Source organism: Protopterus annectens, chromosome 13.part0 (genome assembly GCF_019279795.1).
Source record: "Protopterus annectens isolate FY-2018-M chromosome 13.part0, PAN1.0, whole genome shotgun sequence".
In the NCBI taxonomy this organism is placed as follows: Eukaryota; Metazoa; Chordata; order Ceratodontiformes; family Protopteridae; genus Protopterus; species Protopterus annectens.
The window spans coordinates 72,749,329-72,774,538 of NC_056747.1; the positions used below are offsets into that span (position 1 = coordinate 72,749,329).

At 39.5% G+C, this 25,210-nt stretch overlaps 1 protein-coding gene across 1 annotated transcript in view; it reads right to left on the reverse strand.

Moving 5' to 3' along the window:
* Positions 1-25,210, reverse strand: part of LOC122817593 (tyrosine-protein kinase JAK2-like) — an 876,396-nt gene that overhangs the window by 567,442 nt on the left and 283,744 nt on the right. The window contains exons 2-3 of the mRNA XM_044090632.1: positions 22,790-23,028; positions 21,363-21,486 (exon numbers count right to left, since the gene is read on the reverse strand). Coding sequence (XP_043946567.1) covers positions 21,363-21,486; positions 22,790-22,985 — 320 coding nt within the window. The 5' untranslated portion in view covers positions 22,986-23,028. The remainder of the gene's footprint in view (positions 1-21,362; positions 21,487-22,789; positions 23,029-25,210) is intronic.

The window sequence follows — 25,210 nt, forward strand, 5'->3', positions numbered from 1 at the left end:
GCAAGAAAGCAGAAATTAGATTCAGTTGTAGAAAAGGTCAAAGAGAACATAATTACAGTGGTCTGGGTGCATGTGCAAGAAAGCAGAAATTAGATTAAGTTGTAGAAAAGGTCAAAGAGAAAATATTACAGTGGTCTGGGTGCATGTGCAAGAAAGCAGAAATTAGATTCAGTTGTAGAAAAGGTCAAAGAGAACATATTACAGTGGTCTGGGTGCATGTGGAAGAAAGCAGAAATTAGATTCAGTTGTAGAAAAGGTCAAAGAGAACATATTACAGTGGTCTGGGTGCATGTGGAAGAAAGCAGAAATTAGATTCAGTTGTAGAAAAGGTCAAAGAGAAAATATTACAGTGGTCTGGGTGCATGTGCAAGAAATCAGAAATTAGATTCAATTGTAGAAAAGGTCAAAGAGAACATATTACAGTGGTCTGGGTGCATGTGCAAGAAAGCAGAAATTAGATTCAGTTGTATAAAAGGTCAAAGAGAACATATTACAGTGGTCTGGGTGCATGTGGAAGAAAGCAGAAATTAGATTCAGTTGTAGAAAAGGTCAAAGAGAAAATATTACAGTGGTCTGGGTGCATGTGCAAGAAAGCAGAAATTAGATTCAGTTGTAGAAAAGGTCAAAGAGAACATATTACAGTGGTCTGGGTGCATGTGCAAGAAAGCAGAAATTAGATTCAGTTGTAGAAAAGGTCAAAGAGAACATATTACAGTGGTCTGGGTGCATGTGGAAGAAAGCAGAAATTAGATTCAGTTGTAGAAAAGGTCAAAGAGAACATATTACAGTGGTCTGGGTGCATGTGTAAGAAAGCAGAAATTAGATTAAGTTGTAGAAAAGGTCAAAGAGAAAATATTACAGTGGTCTGGGTGCAATGTGCAAGAAAGCAGAAATTAGATTCAGTTGTAGAAAAGGTCAAAGAGAAAATATTACAGTGGTCTGGGTGCATGTGCAAGAAAGCAGAAATTAGATTCAGTTGTAGAAAAGGTCAAAGAGAACATATTACAGTGGTCTGGGTGCATGTAAGAAAGCAGAAATTAGATTCAGTTGTAGAAAAGGTCAAAGAGAACATATTACAGTGGTCTGGGTGCATGTAAGAAAGCAGAAATTAGATTAAGTTGTAGAAAAGGTCAAAGAGAAAATATTACAGTGGTCTGGGTGCATGTGCAAGAAAGCAGAAATTAGATTCAGTTGTAGAAAAGGTCAAAGAGAAAATATTACAGTGGTCTGGGTGCATGTGCAAGAAAGCAGAAATTACATTCAGTTGTAGAAAAGGTCAAAGAGAACATATTACAGTGGTCTGGGTGCATGTGCAAGAAAGCAGAAATTAGATTCAGTTGTAGAAAAGGTCAAAGAGAAAATATTACAGTGGTCTGGGTGCATGTGGAAGAAAGCAGAAATTAGATTAAGTTGTAGAAAAGGTCAAAGAGAACATATTACAGTGGTCTGGGTGCATGTGGAAGAAAGCAGAAATTAGATTCAGTTGTAGAAAAGGTCAAAGAGAAAATATTACAGTGGTCTGGGTGCATGTGTAAGAAAGCAGAAATTAGATTAAGTTGTAGAAAAGGTCAAAGAGAAAATATTACAGTGGTCTGGGTGCATGTGCAAGAAAGCAGAAATTAGATTCAGTTGTAGAAAAGGTCAAAGAGAACATATTACAGTGGTCTGGGTGCATGTGCAAGAAAGCAGAAATTAGATTCAGTTGTAGAAAAGGTCAAAGAGCAAATATTACAGTGGTCTGGGTGCATGTGCAAGAAAGCAGAAATTACATTCAGTTGTAGAAAAGGTCAAAGAGAACATATTACAGTGGTCTGGGTGCATGTGAAGAAAGCAGAAATTAGATTCAGTTGTAGAAAAGGTCAAAGAGAAAATATTACAGTGGTCTGGGTGCATGTGCAAGAAAGCAGAAATTAGATTCAGTTGTAGAAAAGGTCAAAGAGAACATATTACAGTGGTCTGGGTGCATGTGGAAGAAAGCAGAAATTAGATTCAGTTGTAGAAAAGGTCAAATAGAACATATTACAGTGGTCTGGGTGCATGTGTAAGAAAGCAGAAATTAGATTAAGTTGTAGAAAAGGTCAAAGAGAAAATATTACAGTGGTCTGGGTGCATGTAAGAAAGCAGAAATTAGATTAAGTTGTAGAAAAGGTCAAAGAGAAAATATTACAGTGGTCTGGGTGCATGTGTAAGAAAGCAGAAATTAGATTAAGTTGTAGAAAAGGTCAAAGAGAAAATATTACAGTGGTCTGGGTGCATGTGCAAGAAAGCAGAAATTAGATTCAGTTGTAGAAAAGGTCAAAGAGAAAATATTACAGTGGTCTGGGTGCATGTGCAAGAAAGCAGAAATTACATTCAGTTGTAGAAAAGGTCAAAGAGAACATATTACAGTGCTCTGGGTGCATGTGCAAGAAAGCAGAAATTAGATTCAGTTGTAGAAAAGGTCAAAGAGAACATATTACAGTGGTCTGGGTGCATGTGTAAGAAAGCAGAAATTAGATTAAGTTGTAGAAAAGGTCAAAGAGAAAATATTACAGTGGTCTGGGTGCATGTGGAAGAAAGCAGAAATTAGATTAAGTTGTAGAAAAGGTCAAAGAGAAAATATTACAGTGGTCTGGGTGCATGTGGAAGAAAGCAGAAATTAGATTCAGTTGTAGAAAAGGTCAAAGAGAAAATATTACAGTGGTCTGGGTGCATGTGCAAGAAAGCAGAAATTAGATTCAGTTGTAGAAAAGGTCAAAGAGAACATATTACAGTGGTCTGGGTGCATGTGCAAGAAAGCAGAAATTAGATTAAGTTGTAGAAAAGGTCAAAGAGAAAATATTACAGTGGTCTGGGTGCAATGTGCAAGAAAGCAGAAATTAGATTCAGTTGTAGAAAAGGTCAAAGAGAAAATATTACAGTGGTCTGGGTGCATGTGCAAGAAAGCAGAAATTACATTCAGTTGTAGAAAAGGTCAAAGAGAACATATTACAGTGGTCTGGGTGCATGTGCAAGAAAGCAGAAATTAGATTAAGTTGTAGAAAAGGTCAAAGAGAAAATATTACAGTGGTCTGGGTGCATGTGCAAGAAAGCAGAAATTAGATTCAGTTGTAGAAAAGGTCAAAGAGAAAATATTACAGTGGTCTGGGTGCATGTGCAAGAAAGCAGAAATTACATTCAGTTGTAGAAAAGGTCAAAGAGAACATATTACAGTGGTCTGGGTGCATGTGCAAGAAAGCAGAAATTAGATTCAGTTGTAGAAAAGGTCAAAGAGAACATATTACAGTGGTCTGGGTGCATGTAAGAAAGCAGAAATTAGATTAAGTTGTAGAAAAGGTCAAAGAGAAAATATTACAGTGGTCTGGGTGCATGTGTAAGAAAGCAGAAATTAGATTAAGTTGTAGAAAAGGTCAAAGAGAAAATATTACAGTGGTCTGGGTGCATGTGTAAGAAAGCAGAAATTAGATTAAGTTGTAGAAAAGGTCAAAGAGAAAATATTACAGTGGTCTGGGTGCATGTGCAAGAAAGCAGAAATTAGATTCAGTTGTAGAAAAGGTCAAAGAGAACATATTACAGTGGTCTGGGTGCATGTGCAAGAAAGCAGAAATTAGATTAAGTTGTAGAAAAGGTCAAAGAGAACATATTACAGTGGTCTGGGTGCATGTGCAAGAAAGCAGAAATTAGATTCAGTTGTAGAAAAGGTCAAAGAGAAAATATTACAGTGGTCTGGGTGCATGTGTAAGAAAGCAGAAATGACATTAAGTTGTAGAAAAGGTCAAAGAGAACATATTACAGTGGTCTGGGTGCATGTGCAAGAAAGCAGAAATTAGATTCAGTTGTAGAAAAGGTCAAAGAGAACATATTACAGTGGTCTGGGTGCATGTGTAAGAAAGCAGAAATTAGATTAAGTTGTAGAAAAGGTCAAAGAGAAAATATTACAGTGGTCTGGGTGCATGTGGAAGAAAGCAGAAATTAGATTAAGTTGTAGAAAAGGTCAAAGAGAAAATATTACAGTGGTCTGGGTGCATGTGGAAGAAAGCAGAAATTAGATTCAGTTGTAGAAAAGGTCAAAGAGAAAATATTACAGTGGTCTGGGTGCATGTGTAAGAAAGCAGAAATTAGATTAAGTTGTAGAAAAGGTCAAAGAGAAAATATTACAGTGGTCTGGGTGCATGTGGAAGAAAGCAGAAATTAGATTCAGTTGTAGAAAAGGTCAAAGAGAAAATATTACAGTGGTCTGGGTGCATGTGCAAGAAAGCAGAAATTAGATTCAGTTGTAGAAAAGGTCAAAGAGAACATATTACAGTGGTCTGGGTGCATGTGCAAGAAAGCAGAAATTAGATTAAGTTGTAGAAAAGGTCAAAGAGAAAATATTACAGTGGTCTGGGTGCATGTGCAAGAAAGCAGAAATTACATTCAGTTGTAGAAAAGGTCAAAGAGAACATATTACAGTGGTCTGGGTGCATGTGCAAGAAAGCAGAAATTAGATTGAGTTGTAGAAAAGGTCAAAGAGAACATATTACAGTGGTCTGGGTGCATGTGTAAGAAAGCAGAAATTAGATTAAGTTGTAGAAAAGGTCAAAGAGAAAATATTACAGTGGTCTGGGTGCATGTGTAAGAAAGCAGAAATTAGATTAAGTTGTAGAAAAGGTCAAAGAGAAAATATTACAGTTGTCTGGGTGCATGTGTAAGAAAGCAGAAATTAGATTAAGTTGTAGAAAAGGTCAAAGAGAAAATATTACAGTGGTCTGGGTGCATGTGCAAGAAAGCAGAAATTAGATTCAGTTGTAGAAAAGGTCAAAGAGAACATATTACAGTGGTCTGGGTGCATGTGCAAGAAAGCAGAAATTAGATTAAGTTGTAGAAAAGGTCAAAGAGAACATATTACAGTGGTCTGGGTGCATGTGCAAGAAAGCAGAAATTAGATTCAGTTGTAGAAAAGGTCAAAGAGAAAATATTACAGTGGTCTGGGTGCATGTGGAAGAAAGCAGAAATTAGATTAAGTTGTAGAAAAGGTCAAAGAGAAAATATTACAGTGGTCTGGGTGCATGTGCAAGAAAGCAGAAATTAGATTCAGTTGTAGAAAAGGTCAAAGAGAACATATTACAGTGGTCTGGGTGCATGTGCAAGAAAGCAGAAATTAGATTAAGTTGTAGAAAAGGTCAAAGAGAACATATTACAGTGGTCTGGGTGCATGTGGAAGAAAGCAGAAATTAGATTCAGTTGTAGAAAAGGTCAAAGAGAAAATATTACAGTGGTCTGGGTGCATGTGCAAGAAAGCAGAAATTAGATTCAGTTGTAGAAAAGGTCAAAGAGAACATATTACAGTGGTCTGGGTGCATGTGGAAGAAAGCAGAAATTAGATTCAGTTGCAGAAAAGGTCAAAGAGAACATATTACAGTGGTCTGGGTGCATGTGCAAGAAAGCAGAAGACAATCCAGTGAAAAAGATTTAGTAAAGACAGGAAGAAGATGAGGCGAAATGAGGGCCTCCAGCCAAGACATGGACGGATTGTGTGAGAGAAGACCTGTGACAGTCAGGCATGATCGTGAACAAAGTAGGAGAGTAACATTGAATCTGAAAAGATGGTAGCAGTTGAAGCAACACCCTGACCCATGTAGAAAAGTGGAATAAAGGGGGCTGATGATGATGGGAGGTCCATGTGATTTGTCAGCCAGTTAGCTGCCTCAATGGCATATCTAGCATCATTCTTGAATGTGAGCCAACAGACTGAATTAGCTGACAAATAAGACATTTATTTCTTCCTGTGTAGTGTTGCTAGATTACAAGTTCCAAATAAACTAATCTTATACTTTCTGCCAACCATCAGTGAGTGCTACAAGAAAGAGGAGGGCCCAAGATGCAGAGGAAGAGGCATCTGAAAGAAAATATTGTTATCTGTCTGTTGACAGCGAGCAAGATGGGATTATATACTGTTTTCAAGTTCTTGCTGAACTTTCAGTTGAAGAGAATATGGGCTGTTGATATCCTACATTGTCAAACCAGATGTGTGTTCTGGTAGCTGATAATGCTTCCACTAATGATAAACATTCTGCACTAACGTACCAGTAAACTTTAAGTGAGCTTGCTTTTCTATGTTTTGAAAATTTTATTTAAATATGTTTGCTACATTTACATTTTTTTTTTTTTTTTGCAGTACAATGGTAAAGGGACTCCTAAAGGTATCTGCCTTTCCTGTTATGCAACCACTAAGGCAGTATATTTAAATAGGAGGGTGTGGGAGGTGTAGCCACTAAGACTAGGATGTGGATGGGCATAAGGTGGCCTGACCCTCCGCATTTTTTTTCTGCTGCTGGTTCATTTTTGTAGCTGTCATTATTTTTCATTAAATGTGGCTTCTTATTTATGTCTTGTATTATATTGCAAGAATCCAGTGAAACATTACACTGAAATACTTTATGCAGTTTTGTAAACTTCATTTTTTGTAAAGACATAACATGGAAGCAAATCAAAGCAGAGTACAGGAAACTGAGCAGAGTCTGCTTCAAAAATAACAGTCAAAGGAGACTGAACAAACAACCTTAAAAAAAGCACAGAGATGTAATATGACAGATGCTTTGAAGTATCTCAGAAATCAGAATCTAGAAATCTAAAATTAAAGCATTTTAAAGGAAATGAAATACGCAAGAGCATTAATGTACAACAAAGAATGGGTGTTTAACAAAAGACAAGGAAGTGAATTGTTCTTCCAATAAAGAGGCTGATGTTAATAGGCTTCTCGAATAAGTGCTACTGTAAAAATGGTAATGGGACTCAGGAATGCGTGGGATAAATGTCAGGATACTTACTGTAGTGATGAGATTAGCTAGGTTAACATAAGGTCTTAAGTAAGAAGAAGAATGAATAACCGTAATGAAAAAAGTGGTACAGCTTCTAATCTATGATATTCAGAACTGCATTTGATTTCTGCTGTCTGTATTTGAATATTGATTGTCTAATCAAGTTACTTTAACTTGATGAAAGCTCCTAGATCAAAATAACAAGAAATGTTTGAATGGGTACACACACACACACACACACACATATATATACACACACATATATATATATATATATATATATATATATATATATATATATATATATGTGTGTGTGTGTGGGTGTTTTATCTATATATATGTGTGTGTGTGTGTGTGTGTGTGTGTGTGTGTGTGTGTGTGTGTGTGTGTGTGTGTGTGTGTGTTTGACAATGAAGGAACTCTTCTGAATTCACTACTTTGTTCATCGGATATCTGCCAGTCATATAAGTGTGCAGCCATAGTTAGTTTTTGCTCCTAAAGTCTGATCAGTACCATTTGGTACAAATCCATGTATTTTGAGCTTATTTTCTAATTGTGCAGTTTGCTTATAGTGGCTTGAATATTTATTCAGTCCATGTAAGTATCATTCAGCATATTCTTCAGGAGTGAGTACATTTTTTATTATTTAATATTTCTCTTGGAATACTTTGCTGTCTCTTTTCATGATGCTTTGTGCTCTTTCATTGAGCAATGCCTTCGTCTTACTACACTGCAATAAATGTCTCATTCAAATCATATTCTTAATGAGTGAATTATTTATCAGAGGAAAACATTCACTCAGGAGCATGAAGCTGCAGCAAACAGCTATGTAGTGGCAGTCCCTTATCTGCAGTCGATGTGATCAGGGCTGTCCTCATTCAGAAAATACCAAACATCCATCCTAATAAAGTGCCTGAACTCCAGCCAAGGAGTTCCAATGAAAAGAGTTCTAGCATTGCACTTGTTATTTCTGCTTACACCAGGCAACAGATGTGTCTCACTTCCAGCCAGGTTTTGGAAAGGGGGAGGGTAGTATATGTATAAAATGTTTTGTATATATATATATATATATATATATATATATATATATATGTGTGTGTGTGTGTGTGTGTGTGTGTGTGTGTGTGTGTGTGTATAGATATATATATATATATATATATATATATATATATATATATATGTTTGTTCCTTTCGGCTTTTTCCCGGTTAGGGGTCGCCACAGCAGAACTCCGGTCTGCTAATGATTGGCAGTACAGTTTTACGTGTTGGCTTGCTGGGCCTAACGCACAACCTTCAATGAAGGAACGCCCATTCACGCATGTTGCCACACAGAAGATGCTCTAACTGAGGATCAAATGGGCAACGTCTAAATATGAGGCGACAACGCTACCGCAGCACCACCACCACCGCAGTATTTATATATATATATATATATATATATATATATATATATATATATATATATGTGTGTGTGTGTGTGTGTGTGTGTGTGTGTGTGTGTGTGTGTGTGTGCGCATTTATTTATTTTTTTTCTTGTAGACCATATACATATAAGCTTAAGTTGCAGAATGCTGTTTTTCTCCCAGAATCTGCACCTGATATATTGGGTCCCAGCTGCTGTGGAAAATCGTACCATTAATAGGACTGAGAGAACAAGAACCTCATGGAATATGTTTTTGAATAGGTCATCAAACACTTATGTGGGATAACTAGGTATTCTACTTTAAATTGGCATCAAAACTTTAATTTTGATAAATTTAAACTCAGTAAACTATAATGACACGTCTCATTTCTACTGCTTTCTAGCACTAATCATCTAAGAGTTACTAAGTCTGAACTCTGAAGAGAGAAAAAAACCTCTTGATTTAAAAATCAAGGAAATGCAGGGAACAAAACCACCATCACCTAGTTCCTAATACAGTAATTTTATCAGCAAGCTGTATGAGTGAATTAGAACCTGATTAGTAAGATTCACAGCAAGGCCTTTGCATGGCAATTCATTTTTATCAGGATGTCACCCACCATTTAAATTGTGATATTTCTTACTAAATAATGATTTTCATCAAACCCATGTAATTTAAACTGATCAAATAAATGTATTATCTGTATTATATCTTATCTGGCTGGTCTAAATGATCGGATTTAAAATTGTAGCTCGTTACTGGTAACCTCATTACTCCTACTTAGTGTCATTATTTTTACATTTTAGTCCAACCAAAAATCCACGAATACAGCAACACGACTTCACTGTGTGCTTTTTGTTAATATTAAAGTTTTATCTAGCTGAAGCCGTGCTGCTATATTCGTGGATTTTTGCTTGGACTTTTATAGACTGACACGAAGAGGCTTTATTCCTGACAGTGACATCTTTTTCTCATTTTTACATTTTATTTCACTTGTAATTACTATAGTAGTCACATCTTAGTTTTGTATCTTTTAGCTATATTCCATATTATTATATTTTCCAATTCAATCCATATCCCCCTTATGTCCTATACCAAGTCCAAAAGTATGTTGTTAAGCTATTACATTTTCATAAACTTAAATGGTACAGAAAAGCAGGAGTGTGGCACTGCATACTGGAAATCACTCTTTGATGTGCCTGTGAAACCTCTGATATGTATTACAGGAATAGCAGTATTAAAATATTTACAGTGGGATAGACGTTAAATGTACAGATGAGACTGTAAAACATAGAAGATAGAATCAGGTATTAGTTTTTTTTAACAGGATGTCTGTCAATGTATGACAACACTAATATACTTTGTAAAAGTTCAAGATTATATTTAGATTCAAATACATAATAGGTTTGCTGTGTGAGTGGACAGGCATTTTAATATGGTGGTTAATGACCTGCTCGTGAGCTCCTAATTTAACTAACTGCAAGCTCTAAATGTATATAATTGCAATACTACTGCTTAATTACAACCTGCTCCATAGTTTTTTTTACAGCAGATCACAGACTAGCAGTTTTCTTGGTGTCAAGCGAAGAGCTGCAGTTTCACACAATTATACTTTCTGCAGAACTTTGTGACTTTCCCTGCCTTTCATCTCTGTCAGTGAATGCACTTAGACAAAAGTAGCCAATAACTAAGGTGAATATTTCTATTTGTCTGTTAATGCTGGGAAAAGCATGATCCAGTAAAAATTTTTTTTTAGCTTCTCGGCCTTTTGGCTAAGATCAAGTGTAGTAGAATTTGGGATGTGGTGGAGTTTATCTGGCTACACTACACTGAAACATTTGACTTTCAAGGGAATTCAATAAAGCTAACAGTCACTTTTTCCATATACACATTGTGGTGTGATGCAAACTTGGGCACAGTGAGTTTTATATTCAGGGGGAATTTAATAAAGCCTTCATTTTTTTTTCTGTGTAGGCATTGTGCTATGCTGGTAACATGGGCGCCAACAGTTTTAGATTCATTAAGCACTGCTGAGTGGTGTGCACAAGCGCATCAACATGGAAACATCTGGCATGCAAATCACCTCATAAGTAGTTGAATCTCTGCAAATGAGGCAGGTAGTAGCAATCCAGCAAGCAGATATGCAGCTCTGCATACCTTGCGTCAGTGTCTATAGTGTACATGGAAAAATTCTGTTTACAGGACTGTAGACAAACAAAAGGGGCTGTAAAAATGTAGGTAGACAGAAATGGCATAGCACACACAGATATGAGCAAAACTATCCTCTGTGTATTCTAAAAGTTACAGTAAATATATTAAAATAAATTATTTTTTTTAACAATCTTAGCATGTTTGCGCACTGCGGTGCACCACAGTGTGCAAACATGCCTTATAAAAAAACCTGGAAAAATAAAATATTAATATCATGAGACAGAAATGAATTACAGTGGCCAGATGCATTTTCTTTGAATGTAGTGTGGGTTTCAATGATGTTTCAATGAATGTGAGTTTCAAAGGCAGAGAAGTTTACTGCTCATGCTAAGTCTGTTTTTATTGCAAGACTATTGTTTGTTTAGCATATATCTCAGTGTTTGTGCTATTTTATTTAAATTTCTGTAATCATTGTAGAAGTAAATAAGAAAACGGTATGCAGGCTGACAGGTTTGAACAGTGTTTATGGTAACTGAGAAGAAATAGTCAAGTAATGCAACATTGGAGTGGCTGGGGAGAGGGCTGCTGCTGGAGCAGCAGGGGTTACAGACTATCCATTCATGTAAAACAAAGCTCATCCCTGTCCATATTCAAATGCAACTTGGATCTAAGGATAGGTAATACAATACTCCAGGATTGCCCCTAGTGCACTAATAGAAAGAGACATTTCCTAAATGCTGCATCCCTTATGTGGGTCCCTTCAAATTATCTATGGTATGATCAGTTATTTTCACTAGGGCTAATGTACAATTATCAGCCATGGGACAGGTAAGACCAATCAGGAAATGTTAATTCAAGCACCAAAAGTGAAACTGGCTAAGCTTAAAATGCCCTCTAAGTGAACCTTTGTTGTGGTAGTAAATAGTTTTTTTTAAAAAAATATTTTTTAAAAATTGCCATTTTTAGATCACTAAGTGCCCCTCTCACCCTCCACCTTCCCCAGTCTTCAACAACTTCCGGCGCCTATGGCTAAGTCTGAGATGACCTTGTATGTCAGACACGTTACCCCTGAGAAGTCTGTATGAGTCTGAATTGAGGGACAGGGCTTTTAGCCTATCTGTACAGGATAGGTGCTTGAGACCCTGGATATTCTGTGGTCTCTCCAACTGCTGCATGTGCTTTGGCAAGGTACATGCCGAAGGGGGCATTGTACTAGATAATGGGTCTGATAAGGGAGGAGTACAGGGATATTATGACCTCCTTGTTCCTAGATGAAATACCCTTACGTATGAGGTGAGCCATGTAGAAAGCCTTCCGTACAACCGAGGCAATGTGGTGTTCAAAAGTCAAGTTTCTATCAACCTGGGTACCCAAGTCCCTCATGATTAAGTGCTTAGTACATTGTTACTAATATGATAATTAGTGGGGACGCCATTTTCCCCAAAGGGGATAATGATGCATTTCTTGGCATTCAGTTTGATGCCATGCTTCTGGCACCAGTCATTAGTTTGGGTAAGGCCATCTTGGAGTATGTTCACATCACTAGGGGAATTTATGACAGTGCCCATCTTGCAGTCATCTGCAAACCTGGTCAGCCACAGACTATTGGTTTTGGCTTGTAACACAGAAAAGTATATCCCAAACAGTAGAGGTCCCAAGACCGATCCTTGGGGTATTCTGCTTGTTACGGGTCTGTTACTAGAGGTGGCTTCCCCTATTTTTACTGAGTGTGTTCTCTCTGTGAGCCAATTAGCTACCCATCTGGTAATATACAGGTTGATGCCTAGCTGGGAGAGTTTATATATTATGCCCGAGTGGGGAATAGTGTCAAAAGCTTTGGCTAGGTCAAGGTAGGTAGTGTTCACTGTCTTCCCCTCTTCCATGGCTTTGGTGACTATTTCACAAAAGGTGACGAAGTTTAACAGGCATGATCTCCCTTTGACAAATCCAAACTGTGTGGGATCAAGCATTTGGAGGTTGCCAATGTCCTTGTTTATAAGGTCCATGATAATGTGTTCTATGGCCTTGCAGATCAGGCTAGTTAGGCTGATGGGCTTATAATTGCCTGGGTTGGTAGACGCTCCACCTTTGTATAGAGGGATGACAGTGGCTGTCTCCATTCTGTTGGGATGAAGCCGATGCACAGGCTTTAGTTGAATAGGGAGCCTAATGGAGCTGAGAGCTCTTGCCTGAGTTCATGTAAGACATAGCCAGGGATGTTGTCGGCTCCTATGGAGGCTGTATTTTTTGCCTTTAAGAGACCATTAATTACCTCTTCCCTGGTGATGAGGGGAGGGGGGGGCAGGTGCTGCGGATGTCATGGTTTACTGATGGGGGACAGGGGAGTAAACTTTTCACTGAACTTGTTTGTCAGCCATAATCCTCCTGTGCTTGCCTAAACTTCTGAAAAGTAGATGCCGAACAAGAGTGGACCCAGGACCGAGCCCTGTGGGACACCACTTGTGACAGGTTTGGAATCTGACATGGCGCCAGCAACTCTAACCCTGTGGGTTCTGTCACTTAGCCAGTTTGCAACCCATCTTGTGACGTATAGGTTTACATTTAAGCTGGTGAGTTTTTCTGTGATGCCCGAGTGGGGTATCATGTCGAAAGCCTTTGCCAGGTCAAGGTAGGCTGTGTGGACTGCCTTGCCCTCATCAATGGCCTTGGTGACTGTTTCGAAAAAGTCAACCAAGTTTAAAAGGCATGATCTGCCCTTGACAAAGCCAAATTGGGTTTGATCCGATGTCTGCAGGTCCCCTATGTCTTTATTTATGAGTTCCATTATGATCCTCTCCATAGCTTTGCAGACCAGGCTTGTCAAGCTGATGGGACGGTAGTTTCCAGGGTCGGTGGAGGCACTACCTTTGTGCAATGGGACCACAGTAGCCATACGCCATTCCTTGGGTACGTATCCTGAGGTGAGGCTAAGATTAAACAGCTGCCCTAACTGCGGGTTTAATTCCTCAATGAGCTCGTGGAGCACACAACCGGGGACACCATCTGGTCCCATGGATGCTGTGTTTTTCGCCTTGGAGAGAGCTGTTTTTACCTGAGCATTTGAGATGTTTGGGATGCTACAATCCTCTGGTATAGATATTTCTCCTTTTGGGGGGGAGGGGGGGGGGGATTTGCACTGAACCTGCCAGCCAGTATGTTGGCAATGTCTGTAGGTTCAGTGATCTTTACATCATTTTGAACCAGTTCTGAACATATCTGGGAGTTTCCTCCCAGGTTTCTAACATAACTAAAAAAAGCCTTGTGATTGTCTTTAGAGTCCGTGGCAATTTTTCTTTCAAAATTTGCCTTGGAGGATTTTATGAGAGATCTTAGTTTTTTACTTACAATGATCACATCTGACACAGATATCCTTCAGAAGGGTCTTATAGAAACGGATAACTGGTGCCAGACCCATGGCCTAAAGTTAAACGCCAAAAAATGCATAGTCATACCCTTCGGGAAAAACAAGGTTACCCCTAGCTACCATATAGGTGGCAATCCACTAAGCACAGAAGAGGTTATCAGGGATCTGGGGACCCAGGTTGACAGTAACCTTTCATTTGACACTCACGTTGCCAAAGTAGTTAGGAAGACCTTCTACATTGCCCACCTGATCATGAAGGGATTCACATCTAGATCAAGGGAGGTCATCGTTCCCCTGTACTCATCACTCATCAGACCAATGATTGAGTTCAATGCCCCATTCGGAATGTATCTGACACGACACCTGCAGCAATTGGAAAGGCCCCAAAAGTTCCTCACCAAAAGGATAAAGGGTCTCAAAAATATGTCTTATGCTGCCCGACTGAAGGAACTCCAGCTCTGTTCAGTCGCTTACCGTCTGCTCAGAGGTGACCTGTGCCTGACATACAAGGCCATGTCCAACCCGGAATTAATGAGCATGCTTCACCTCAAAAAATCTAATTCCATCAGAACTACAAGGGCAAGAGACTTAAACCTTAACACGGTTATTAATAGGACGTGCTGGAGGGACAGATTCATCACCCAGAGACTCCCTATGCTGTGGAACAAAATCCCGGTACATGTGAGGCAGAGCACCTCGCTGGCTTTGTTCAAGAGAAATCTTGACCAATGGATGGGAGATCGCAGGTATACCCCAGGGATTACCTCAGTGTTACTGCTTGACAGAGGCACAGCAAAATAATGGGCATAGTATCCTTCAAACTAAAGGGGTGGCGAAAGCCACAAAACTCTGGGCTAGGCTTATAAATGCCTTTGGGCAGATAGCCTAGTATGAACCTATGAACCTATGAGCAGCAGTGCGCAATGAGCAAACAAGTGCAACACCCTGCAAGCACAGAGTTTAGATACCAAAAAAGATGAAAAAAGAACAATGCCAAAATCACACTCATATCTGTATGTGAACCCCAGGAAAAGAGATAGGCAGAATCTGTGTGTGAACCCAGGGAAAACAGATGTACAGAATCTGTATGTGAACCCAAGAAAACAGATGGCTAGAATCTGAATGCAAACCCAGGAAAAGCAAATGGATAGACTATGTATGCGAACACAGGGAGAACAGATGGACAGAATCTGTTTACAAACCCAGGAAAACAGATGGATAGAATCTCTATGCAAACCCAGGGAAAACAGATGGATAGAATCTGTATATGAACCCTGGGGAAACAGATGGGCAGAATCTGTATGCCAACCCAGGAAAACAGATGGACAGAACCTGAAAATCTGTCACTAATCTGCTGCTGTTAAAACTGTCACCTCCTACACAGCTCTTAACTCTTAGTTATGACCCCTCTGTACATGTCATCTGAGTAAGAGAACTTCTAGTAAAAGGAGCCTAACTGTGAGTCTGCCTCTTTCATATGGGTGGAGTTAAAGGTGTATTCAGTATATCTAATCAGCTTCAGCAAATCAGAATTACTATGCCTGATTTGATGTCTCCTTAGAAATGTCATTGCCATTCTAGATAACACAGAGAAGCCTTATAGGAGTCCAAAGATCCAGTGCTAGTAGTTTTTGGTATTTTGTAAAGCATTAAGTCATGCTTAGTGATGAAAGTAATGCCACAGATAGTGTGGTAGCTATCTGAAGGCAGTAACTAAACTACTCTTATTTTAAATTCACAAAAAGCCACTTTTGTTTAAATATAAAATTGGCTGCATCAGTAGGACAGTTGGTTTTTTTTTTTGCCAGCATTATTTTTATGTACAGCTATTTCTAAAAGAAAAAGAAAAATAATAGTTTAATCACTGAATTCGAGCAGCTACCCTGTCTCTAAAATTGTTGTTCTCATTACTAAATGGAAATATGTACCACTTACGCTAGGTAGCACACCTCAGTGATACACCCCATTAGTCCATTTCTGTAATCACCTGAAATTGTCTGCAAATCATTTACATTTTAAAATATTGCAGAAAATATTGCCTCAGCACTAGAGGACTCCTGCAAGTTATTTCTAAGGTTTGTGACGTGGGAGTTATTGAATATGTCTATATATAGCACCTTCCATGAAGTCAGCATCTGGTAACCTAAGCTGCACTGTAAAAAAGGCAAAGAAAGAAACCTGCCTTGAGGTGAGACCTGTACACATGACTGTAATCACAAAAATGGAAATCTACCCCTATTTCTAAATCAGTGGTTCAGTAGTCCACTGGACATCCTTTACACCCTCTTCATAACAAGTAAGCAATGTATAGACTAATTAAAGAATGCTCTCTTACTTAGATAATTAGACACCAGCAGAAAAGGTTAACCAGGTACACAAATTAAAAAAAGTAAAACAAAAGGGGGATGGATAGAAATGAAAGGCAAAGGGAATGCAAATCAGTTGACATCATATTTCATGTGTAGCCAGCATCATTATCATTAAACACCTGCATTCCATACCCATAGATGGTGCATAGGTTCATAGGTTCATAGGTTCGTACTAGGCTATCTGCCCTAGGGCATTTATAAGCCTAGCCAGAGTGTGTGTGGCTTTCACCACCCCTTAGGATGAGAATATTATGCCTTTTTAGGGTTTAGTTTACTGTGCCTCTGTCTAGTAGTGACACAGAGATGACCCCCGGGGTAAACCTACAATCTCCCATCCACTCGTCAAGATTTCTCTTGAATAGAGTTAGTGAGGGGCTCTGCCTAACATGGATTGGGATTCTGTTCCAGAGTGTAGGGAGCCTCTGGGTTATGAATCTGTCCCTCCAGCACATCCTATTTATTTCTGTGTTGAGGTTTAAGTCTCTTGCTCTCGTGGCTCTGATGGATTTGGATTTTCTGAGGTGGAGCATGTCCATTAATTCCGGATTGGACATGGCCTTGTACATCAGGCACAGATCACCTCTGAGAAGGCGGTATGCGACTGAATAGAGCTGGAGTTTTTTCAGTCGGGCAGCATATGACATATGTTTAAGACCCTTTATCCTCTTGGTGAGGAACTTTTGGGGTCTTCCCAACTGCTGCAGGTGTCGGGTAAGATATATCACAAATGGGGCATTGTACTCAATCATTGGCCTGATAAGAGACGAGTACAGGAGCACAATGACCTCTCTTGATCTAGATGTGAAACCCTTCATGATAAGGTGGGCAATATAGAAGGTCTTCCTAACCACTTTGGCAATGTGAGTGTCAAATGAGAGGTTACTGTCAACCTGGGTCCCTAGGTCCCTGATTACCTCTTCTGTACTTAATGGATTACCACCTATGTGGTAATTTGTGGGTACATTGTTTTTCCCAAAGGGTATGACTGTACATTTTTTGGTGTTCAGCTTAAGGCCATGGCTCTGGCACCAATTATCTGTTTCTATGAGGCCTCTCTGAAGGATGTTTGTGTCCGCTGGAGTATCAATTATGGCGCCCAGTTTGCAGTCATCTGCGAACTTTGTCAGCCACAATCCTCCTATGTTTGCCTGTACCTTGGAAAAATAAATGCCGAACAAGAGGGGTCCCAGGACTGAGCCCTGTGGGACACTGCTTGTGACTGGCTTAGAGTCTGACATAGCTCCAGCAACTCTGACCCTGTGGGTTCTGTCCTTGAGCCAGTTTGCAACCCATCTTGTGACATATGGGTTTACATTTAAGCTGGTGAGTTTGTCTATGATGCCCGAGTGGGGTATTGTGTCAAAGGCTTTTGCAAGGTCAAGGTAGGCTGTGTGAACTCTTACCCTCATCAATGGCCTCAGTGACTGTTTCAAAAAAGTCGACCAAGTTCAAAAGGCAGGATCTGCCCTTGACAAAGCCAAATTGGGTAGGATCCAATGTCTGTAGGTCCCCAATGTCTTTGTTTATGAGTTCCATAATGATCCTCTCCATAGCTTTGCAGACCAGGCTCGTCAAGCTTATGGGGCAGTAATTTCCAGGGTCCATAGAAGCACCGCCTTTGTGAAGTGGGACCACTGTTGCCGTACGCCACTCTTTGGTACGTATCCTGTAGTAAGGCTAAGATTAAACAGCAGCCTTATGTGTGGGTTTAGTTCCTCTTGGAGTTCATGTAGCACACAGCCCGGGACACCGTCCGGTCCCTTTGATGCTGTGTTTTTAGCTTTAGAGAGGGCGGCTCTCACCTGGGCATCTGAGATGTTAGGGAGGCTACACTCTGCTGGGATAGTTATTTCTCCTTTTGGGGAGGAGAAATTTGCACTGAACCTGTCTGCCAGAATGTTGGCAATGTCAGTGGGTTCAGTGTATTTTGTGTCATTTTGGACTAACTCTGAGCATATCTGGGAGTTTCCACCCAGGTTTCTAACATAGCTAAAGAAGGCCTTGTGATTGTCTTTTGTGTCTTTTGCAATTTTTCTCTCAAAGTTGGCCTTGGATGATTTTATGAGTGATCGTAGTTTTTTGCTGGTACTGATCAGAGATGCCTTCCCTTTTAGGGATTTTGCTCTGTCATGTAGTAGCTTCCTCCTCCTGTTGTAAAGTTTGTTTATGGCTGGGGTCCACCAGACCGGTGCCTGCCTTTGGGGAATGGGTCTTGGTTTTATTTGGGATTGCATGATCCATGCATTCTTGAAGGTGCCCGTAGAAGGCATTTGCAAAGGATTCAGCAGTGTGGGTTGTGGTTTCCACTGGCCCAGGGGCCTTGAAGGATACCACTTCAGTCTTAAGAAGTGTGAAGTTGGCTTTTGAGAAGTTCTTCACTGTGGTCTTTTGTGCAGGGGTGGGGCGGATGTGGATTTCCAGTGAGATTAATTTATGGTCTGATTTTACCAAAGAGGGATATACTTCCGGTGTGGAGCATTTTGTCCCCATGTTTGTGATGATCAGGTCTAGTATATTGTCTCCTCTTGTCAGAATGGTGACTAGTTGTTCCATTGCATTTGAGTTTATGAATTCTAGGAACCTTTGGGCTAGGGTGTTGGGGCTTGAGTAATGTTCCCAGTCTATGTTTGGGTAGTTGAAGTCTCCCAATATGATGGTATTTGGAGAGACATTCATACTCTCCAGTGTCTTCAGGAAGGCTGTGTGGGGTTCCTGAGTTTGAGAGGGTGGTCTGTAGCATGCTACAAACTGTAAGGCAGTTTTGCCTATGGTTAGTTGCACCTGGATGGTCTCCGATGCTTCATGCATTGCCACTAACCTGGAGGTGTGGGTATCTTTGATGAATATGGATACTCCCCCTCCTTTTGTGGTTTGGTCCAAGTTTTGGGGCCGGAAAGCATGATATGAGGTAAAACCTGATAGTGCTGGGGTGCTCTCAGGAGCCTTGAACCAGGTTTCAGTCACTGCACAGACATCGATGTTCTCCATACTGAGGAGGGCTTCGAGGGCGTGCATCTTGAGGTTTAGACTTCTGGCATTGAGCAGCATTACCCTTAGTTTTTTCCACTTGTGTTTTCTAGGGAGGTAGGTTTGTCATTTGAGCCTTGCCTAAAAAAAGGCACTATGGGGGTGGCAAGAGCCTTGGCCAATATCCGGAAGCCCAGGGTGACAGGTACAAGCCATCCCTTGCAAAGCAGCGTGGCTTGTCAAGCATGTCATCCCAAGCAGACAGACACTGGATCCCCTTAGAATGACACCAGTAATTAAGCCAATTGTTAAAACTGATCATTTTGTCTTTGTACTGTGGCATCATTCTTGGTGAGGGTAAGATGCTGCTCAGGGTCAGGGTCATACCGGCCTGGGCTACATAATCAGAGAGCGCCTCTATGTCTCTTTTCATGTAGTCCAGGGAGGTACGTCTCAGGTCATTCACACCGGCATGTACAATGACTGAGTCATATTTGTACTTGCTGTGGAGTGACCTGAGTGCTTGTGTTATGTGGTGGATTCTAGCTCCTGACAGGCAGTTTACTGTGACCTTTTCCTTGTTCAGTCTGGTGAGTGGGACGTCAGTGTGTCTGACTATGGAGTCACCTATTACAAGTGTGTCTGGCATGTTGTTTGGCCTTAAGGGCTGTGACTGTTTAGCACACTGACTTTGTGAACTATGTGTTGCATGTGCTATGTCTTGAGGTGGCGGTTGCTTGGGTGTCTGCTTTGGAGGCCTCTGTTGTTTTGGTATATTTTTAATCAGCACCTCCGAGTATGTTTTTGTGTGTTTATGTGTTTGGTTTGCAGTTGTGATAGCTCTATGTGCTTCCTCAGCTCCTCGGTCACCTGATTTCCTCAAGTATATCATCTGGAACTGAACTCTTTATAGATAAAGGTATTAGCATCCAGGTAAGCAGCTCTAAGGACAAACCCACAAAGATCAGCAAGGTTTGTGAAATTAATAATATCTATTCCAACATCATCAAAGATTTGGTCACCAACCAAGATAAGTATCAATGTTGTCCATTCAACTTCTCCCAATAAACAGTAAATGTCCCTTCGCAACTGAATATGGACCAGGCTGTCTTCATGTATAAAAAGAACATGCTAGATGTATGAAAGAAATTTAGAGCTTTCAACATGATACCTATGGAGCTGAGGCTTCTAACAAAGAAGATCAAAGGGCTGAAGCCTTATACAGACCAACTAAAGTCCCTGTCACTATACTCCTTATTGTATATGGATGCCTGGCTTACAAAGCAATCTGAGACCCAAACTTAATAAACTTGCTGCATATCCATAAATCAAACAGGACTAGGGCTACCTTTGCAGTGACCTAAATATGGCCTGTGACTTAAATAAGACATGCTGGAGGGGCAGATATATCTCCCAGCAACTGTCGCATCTTTGGAACAGGGCTACCAATTCATGTGAAACAGAGCATCTCTATGACGCTGTTCAAGAGGAACCTGGATAAGTGAATAGGACACCGTAAATTCTTAGTGAGTATAGTGCCCGCAACCCTCATCACTAAATGCAATCTTGGGTATTGACTATTTCCTCTATGGTATTATATTGGGATGAAATGGCTAGCCTATTAATCTCCTATTATCCTATGATCATATGAAGTGAGCTTTATCTCATATCAGATAGCAGATACCCAAGTATTTTTCTGGAAAAATATTATTTCTCCTGTATATACATACCACCATCTGCAGTTTATTGTATGAACCATCTACAATGATACCCTAGGCATTGGGAATGCATAGTGCTAAAAAGGGTGTATCCTAAGGACATCACACAACTGGACCTGCAAAATTCCTCACCTATGGGCCTGCACAAGGGAACTTTAAACATAGTAATGCCAACTACCGAAGACCCTTGATGCGTTAAGTGGATCTAAAACTGATTGCTAAAGAGGAATATAAATGGTGTTGGTAAGTTACACATTCTCATGCTCAAGAGATTTCACTAATTAGATCTCTGCAGAGTAATTACATATCCTTGTTATTTAGTATCCTTGTCCAAGAAAACTTAAACGTATCAAAAGCAAAATCATTTTTTTGTATGTGATGTAAAAAGAGCTGCATTACTAGATTATACCTCCCACTAGCATCTAACCCTTATTGTTATGACAATTAGCAATGCCTAAAGATCAAGCTTTCTTAGCCTTTTAACTGCATTCTGCCTGTCAAGCAATAAAGCTGCAAATGTTATGCACAGTGAAACATGATGCATTCTTTACTGAAGACTGTTTAGTTTGATATAAAGATTAATAAATAAGTGTATTGGCAGCATGCCTTACCTAACTCTGTAGACTATGAGCTGGCTTTCTGATACGTCTATATTAAATACGTGGTTGGGAGGATACCAGCCAGTAAGATCTTCTGTTGCCAAAGCAAATAGCCCATGGTACACTGGAAGAATACCTGTCAACGTGAATAATTAAAAATAAATATTAATTGGTCTACATCACTAACAGCAATCTGATACAGACTTTGTACGTCAGTTCATTATAGAAAAACAACCCAGGCACACTCTTACCTGTCAACTTCCAAGTGGAAGAAATATTGACAAAGCTTAAAATAATGAAGGGATAAAGGCCCAAAAATAAGACAGATTTTATAGTGCTCTCATAGACTTAGAAAGTTGCTAGAATAACAGTATTTGTAGTAGCATGTATTTTCTGATGGGCACGACATCTGAAACTCAAATGTATGTCTTTACTTAGTGACTTCAATCCACAGTGATTTTTCAGAAAACCACAAATTTTATGAGGAGTAGACCAAAAATATAAAGCAAAAATATGGACATCCTGCTAAACTCTGGACAGTTGAGAGGTATGGGCACACTACTGACTTTTGTAACACTTCTTTTTTAACTGCTGATAACCATTTTCAAAACAAGACTGTTACCACTACATTTACGTGGCAGTTGTTTGAGAGGCCAGTCTACTACACAATGCATTTGAAAGCATGTTTGAATTCAGCTGAAAAATACAACCCAGTTACAGCTGGATTCCTCAATGTGTGGGAGCTTTGCCCAGTATCCCTATGTGAGTGACTTCAACTCTAACTGTGTAAAACCAGAAGGCCATTCATTTTTTTGCTATAATTCAGTATGTCATGGTTATGTTCCCCTGTGCATATTTATAAATTAAAAAAAAAAACAAGAAAAGAGAATCAAAACAGGTGTCACCACTCTTTTAGGCCTAACAGGAAGGGGGAGGAAGTTCTTCATCATAGTGTTGCATTTTCTGGAAAACAGAGGGTAGAAACTGACAGCATTAGCCACCACATGAATATGGTTACCTGATCAACAGAAGATAAATAAGGCATTAAATACATTATCATAATAGTATGTCATTACAAAAAAGGTGGGTTTCATGCATTTTAGTTTGGAATTCACCCATACCCCGCTCCTTGTTCCTGTCTTCTTCATGTAGCAGGTTGCAAAGAAAGAAAATCCCCATTGAATAATTTGTGTAAAATGAAAATACTTCCATTGCCTCACTCTAACAGCTCCAGCATTGTTTCTATCACACTATATAAATACCAGAGTCATATAGACTGAAGAAATGCTAGCATTTGTATGGACATTGTAAAAGTATGTTTTAAACGATTAAAACCTACTGTACTCCTGAACACAGTTTCCAGGAGTTTAGCTACTGCTCACAACCATAACACCAAGATAAAAATAAAAGTAATATAACAAAAGAAGACATTTTTGTACCACAAGCCTTTGCTGCTGCAATGCATAGCTCTTCAGCTGTATGCTCTCCGTAGGGGAAACTTAAAAGATGTTCTGCTTCTCTAGAGGGGTTGACACAATGATACAGGTAAATCTGAAGCCCATAGCACTTGTCTGAAGAAAGGCTCCATGACCGGTCACCTCTGATCAATGGCATTTCTTCTCCTAGTGGTGCCATTGTTTTGCAGATCTGTGTGTCACAGTTCTCTTTCTATGATTATCTGGAAAATGCATGAAATAAATAAAGATGAAACCAACAGAGTACTTACAAATTGAGATGTAAGCCCACAAACAAATCAGTGACTTAAATGCACCTGAGTTAATACAAAATGAAACAATTAAAACTTAACTGACAAATCAGCTAATATATAAAGCTGAATCATTCTAGGATTCAGTGCATTCTGCTGCCATTACAAAAGCTCATGTCGAATGTATCATCTGTATTTATGCCGACTTATGCATAAACAAACAGTAAGTTGCACGTCCTGGGACGATCGTTGTGCTGTATGCAGGGACGTCTTCTACATCTTCCTAAACCTACATTTTTGCAAACTCAGGATTTGGTTAATGCTTTAAAAGTAAGAATAATTTCCAGCACTTGCAATCATTGGGGCAGACTAAGACAGGAACTGAAATATCACTTAAAATAAGATTCATGTGACATGATTGTTAGAATTACTGGTCAACATTCAGAAAATGATATTTATTGTATTTATTTTCTTTATTTGTTTGCTTAGTCTTTTCTAAGAGGTTGAGACACGGCTAGGCAGAATTATTTACACAGGAGACCACTGGAGACAAGCACCACGTTGAGTATATGTTCAATAAAGTAAGGAAGAAAAGAACTATTGAAACATCAAAAGGATTATGGAAATTGGTGATCAGATATACAAAAAAAAAATCTCTGCAGTATCCCCAAAGTCTCAAACAACAATTAATATACAGTGATTAACTACAGATATATGGACTGAAAATCTTCCACACACAGAAGTTTCTTACACTGTTTTGTAATTTGATATGCAGATACAATATTTAAGCTCAGTATCTTGGAATATAAAATTATTTAAGCTCAGTATCTTAGAATATCTTAGAATATAAAAATTCTTAGCCGTGGTGGTGCAGCGGTAGCGTTATCGCCTCACAGCAAGAGGTTCTCCCGTTCGATTCTCGGCTGGAGTGCCTTCTGTGTGGAGTCTGCATGTCCTCCCCACTGTCAAGTGGCGTTCGAAAGACATGCGTAAATGGGCGTGTCTTCATTGAAGGCTGGGCGTCAAGCTGGCACCTCGGCACCATAAAAATCTACTGCCAATCATTAGCAGACCTAACCGGGAAAAGCCGAAAGAAGAACATCTTGGAATATAAAAATAATATACAGAATCAAGGCTTTTCAGGCAAAAGAGACAAGATAAAAGGCATGTTTGACATGAAGAATTGAACATTTATCTGAGTATAGGATGCATACATTTCATTTTATAGTCCATTTTCAGCAGAGCCCTAGGGGAAAGTCCAGTACAAATTAGAATAAATACATAATGCAGATGAGGATGACATAGTGAATGTTTACAACATAGTAGGCATCCACAGTGACGTGGTTAAGGGAATTTATGGTTGTTTTTAGTTAATTTGGGTTTCCACAAAATATATCAAAGTTAATCTGCTTCTGCTTACTAAAAAATGCAAGAGGTGCTTATTTTTCTACAGCTTTATACAACACCTAAACCAGCCACCTCTCCTGCTCTCTAGTGTCATACAGCATTCATGTATCTGTGTCTGGAAGTGTTTTAATCTGCATTACTTTTATGTCTCAAGTACACTCTGTACATACACAAACAAGAATTTTATTGGCATATAGGGATCATATTGTCCACACAGTCTGCCCATTTTTTATTAGATAAATCTGAGGTGCTATTTGTGTAATGTATACCATTAGCCTCCCTCATTCCCCATAATGATATCCATTCACCTGTCCCATGCATTCAACCTGCCATAATAGGTATTGCTGAAATGGGATGCTGCCTTCTGTGTCCTATATCTGTGATGTTATACAGCAGTGTTAACTATCAGCAATGTTCCATGCAGTGTTTGCCACTAATACCAGTGATGAGTCATGCAGGTACATTGTATCGGTTATCTACGGATACTGCATGGGGATACATAGAGGTAGTCTAATGATACTACATATAGATAAGCATTGAAGATCTAATGTTAGCTCAGAAAGATATAGTGGTGATGAAATGATACCCAGTACAGGAACGGTAGTGATCTAATAATACTCTGTGCAGCTATGGTGGTGATCTCATGATACCCCATACAGATATAATGGTAATCTAATGATGCTCCAAGTGGGTATAGTGGTAAGCTAATGATACCCCATGTAGGTACAGCAGTGATCTAAATTTACCC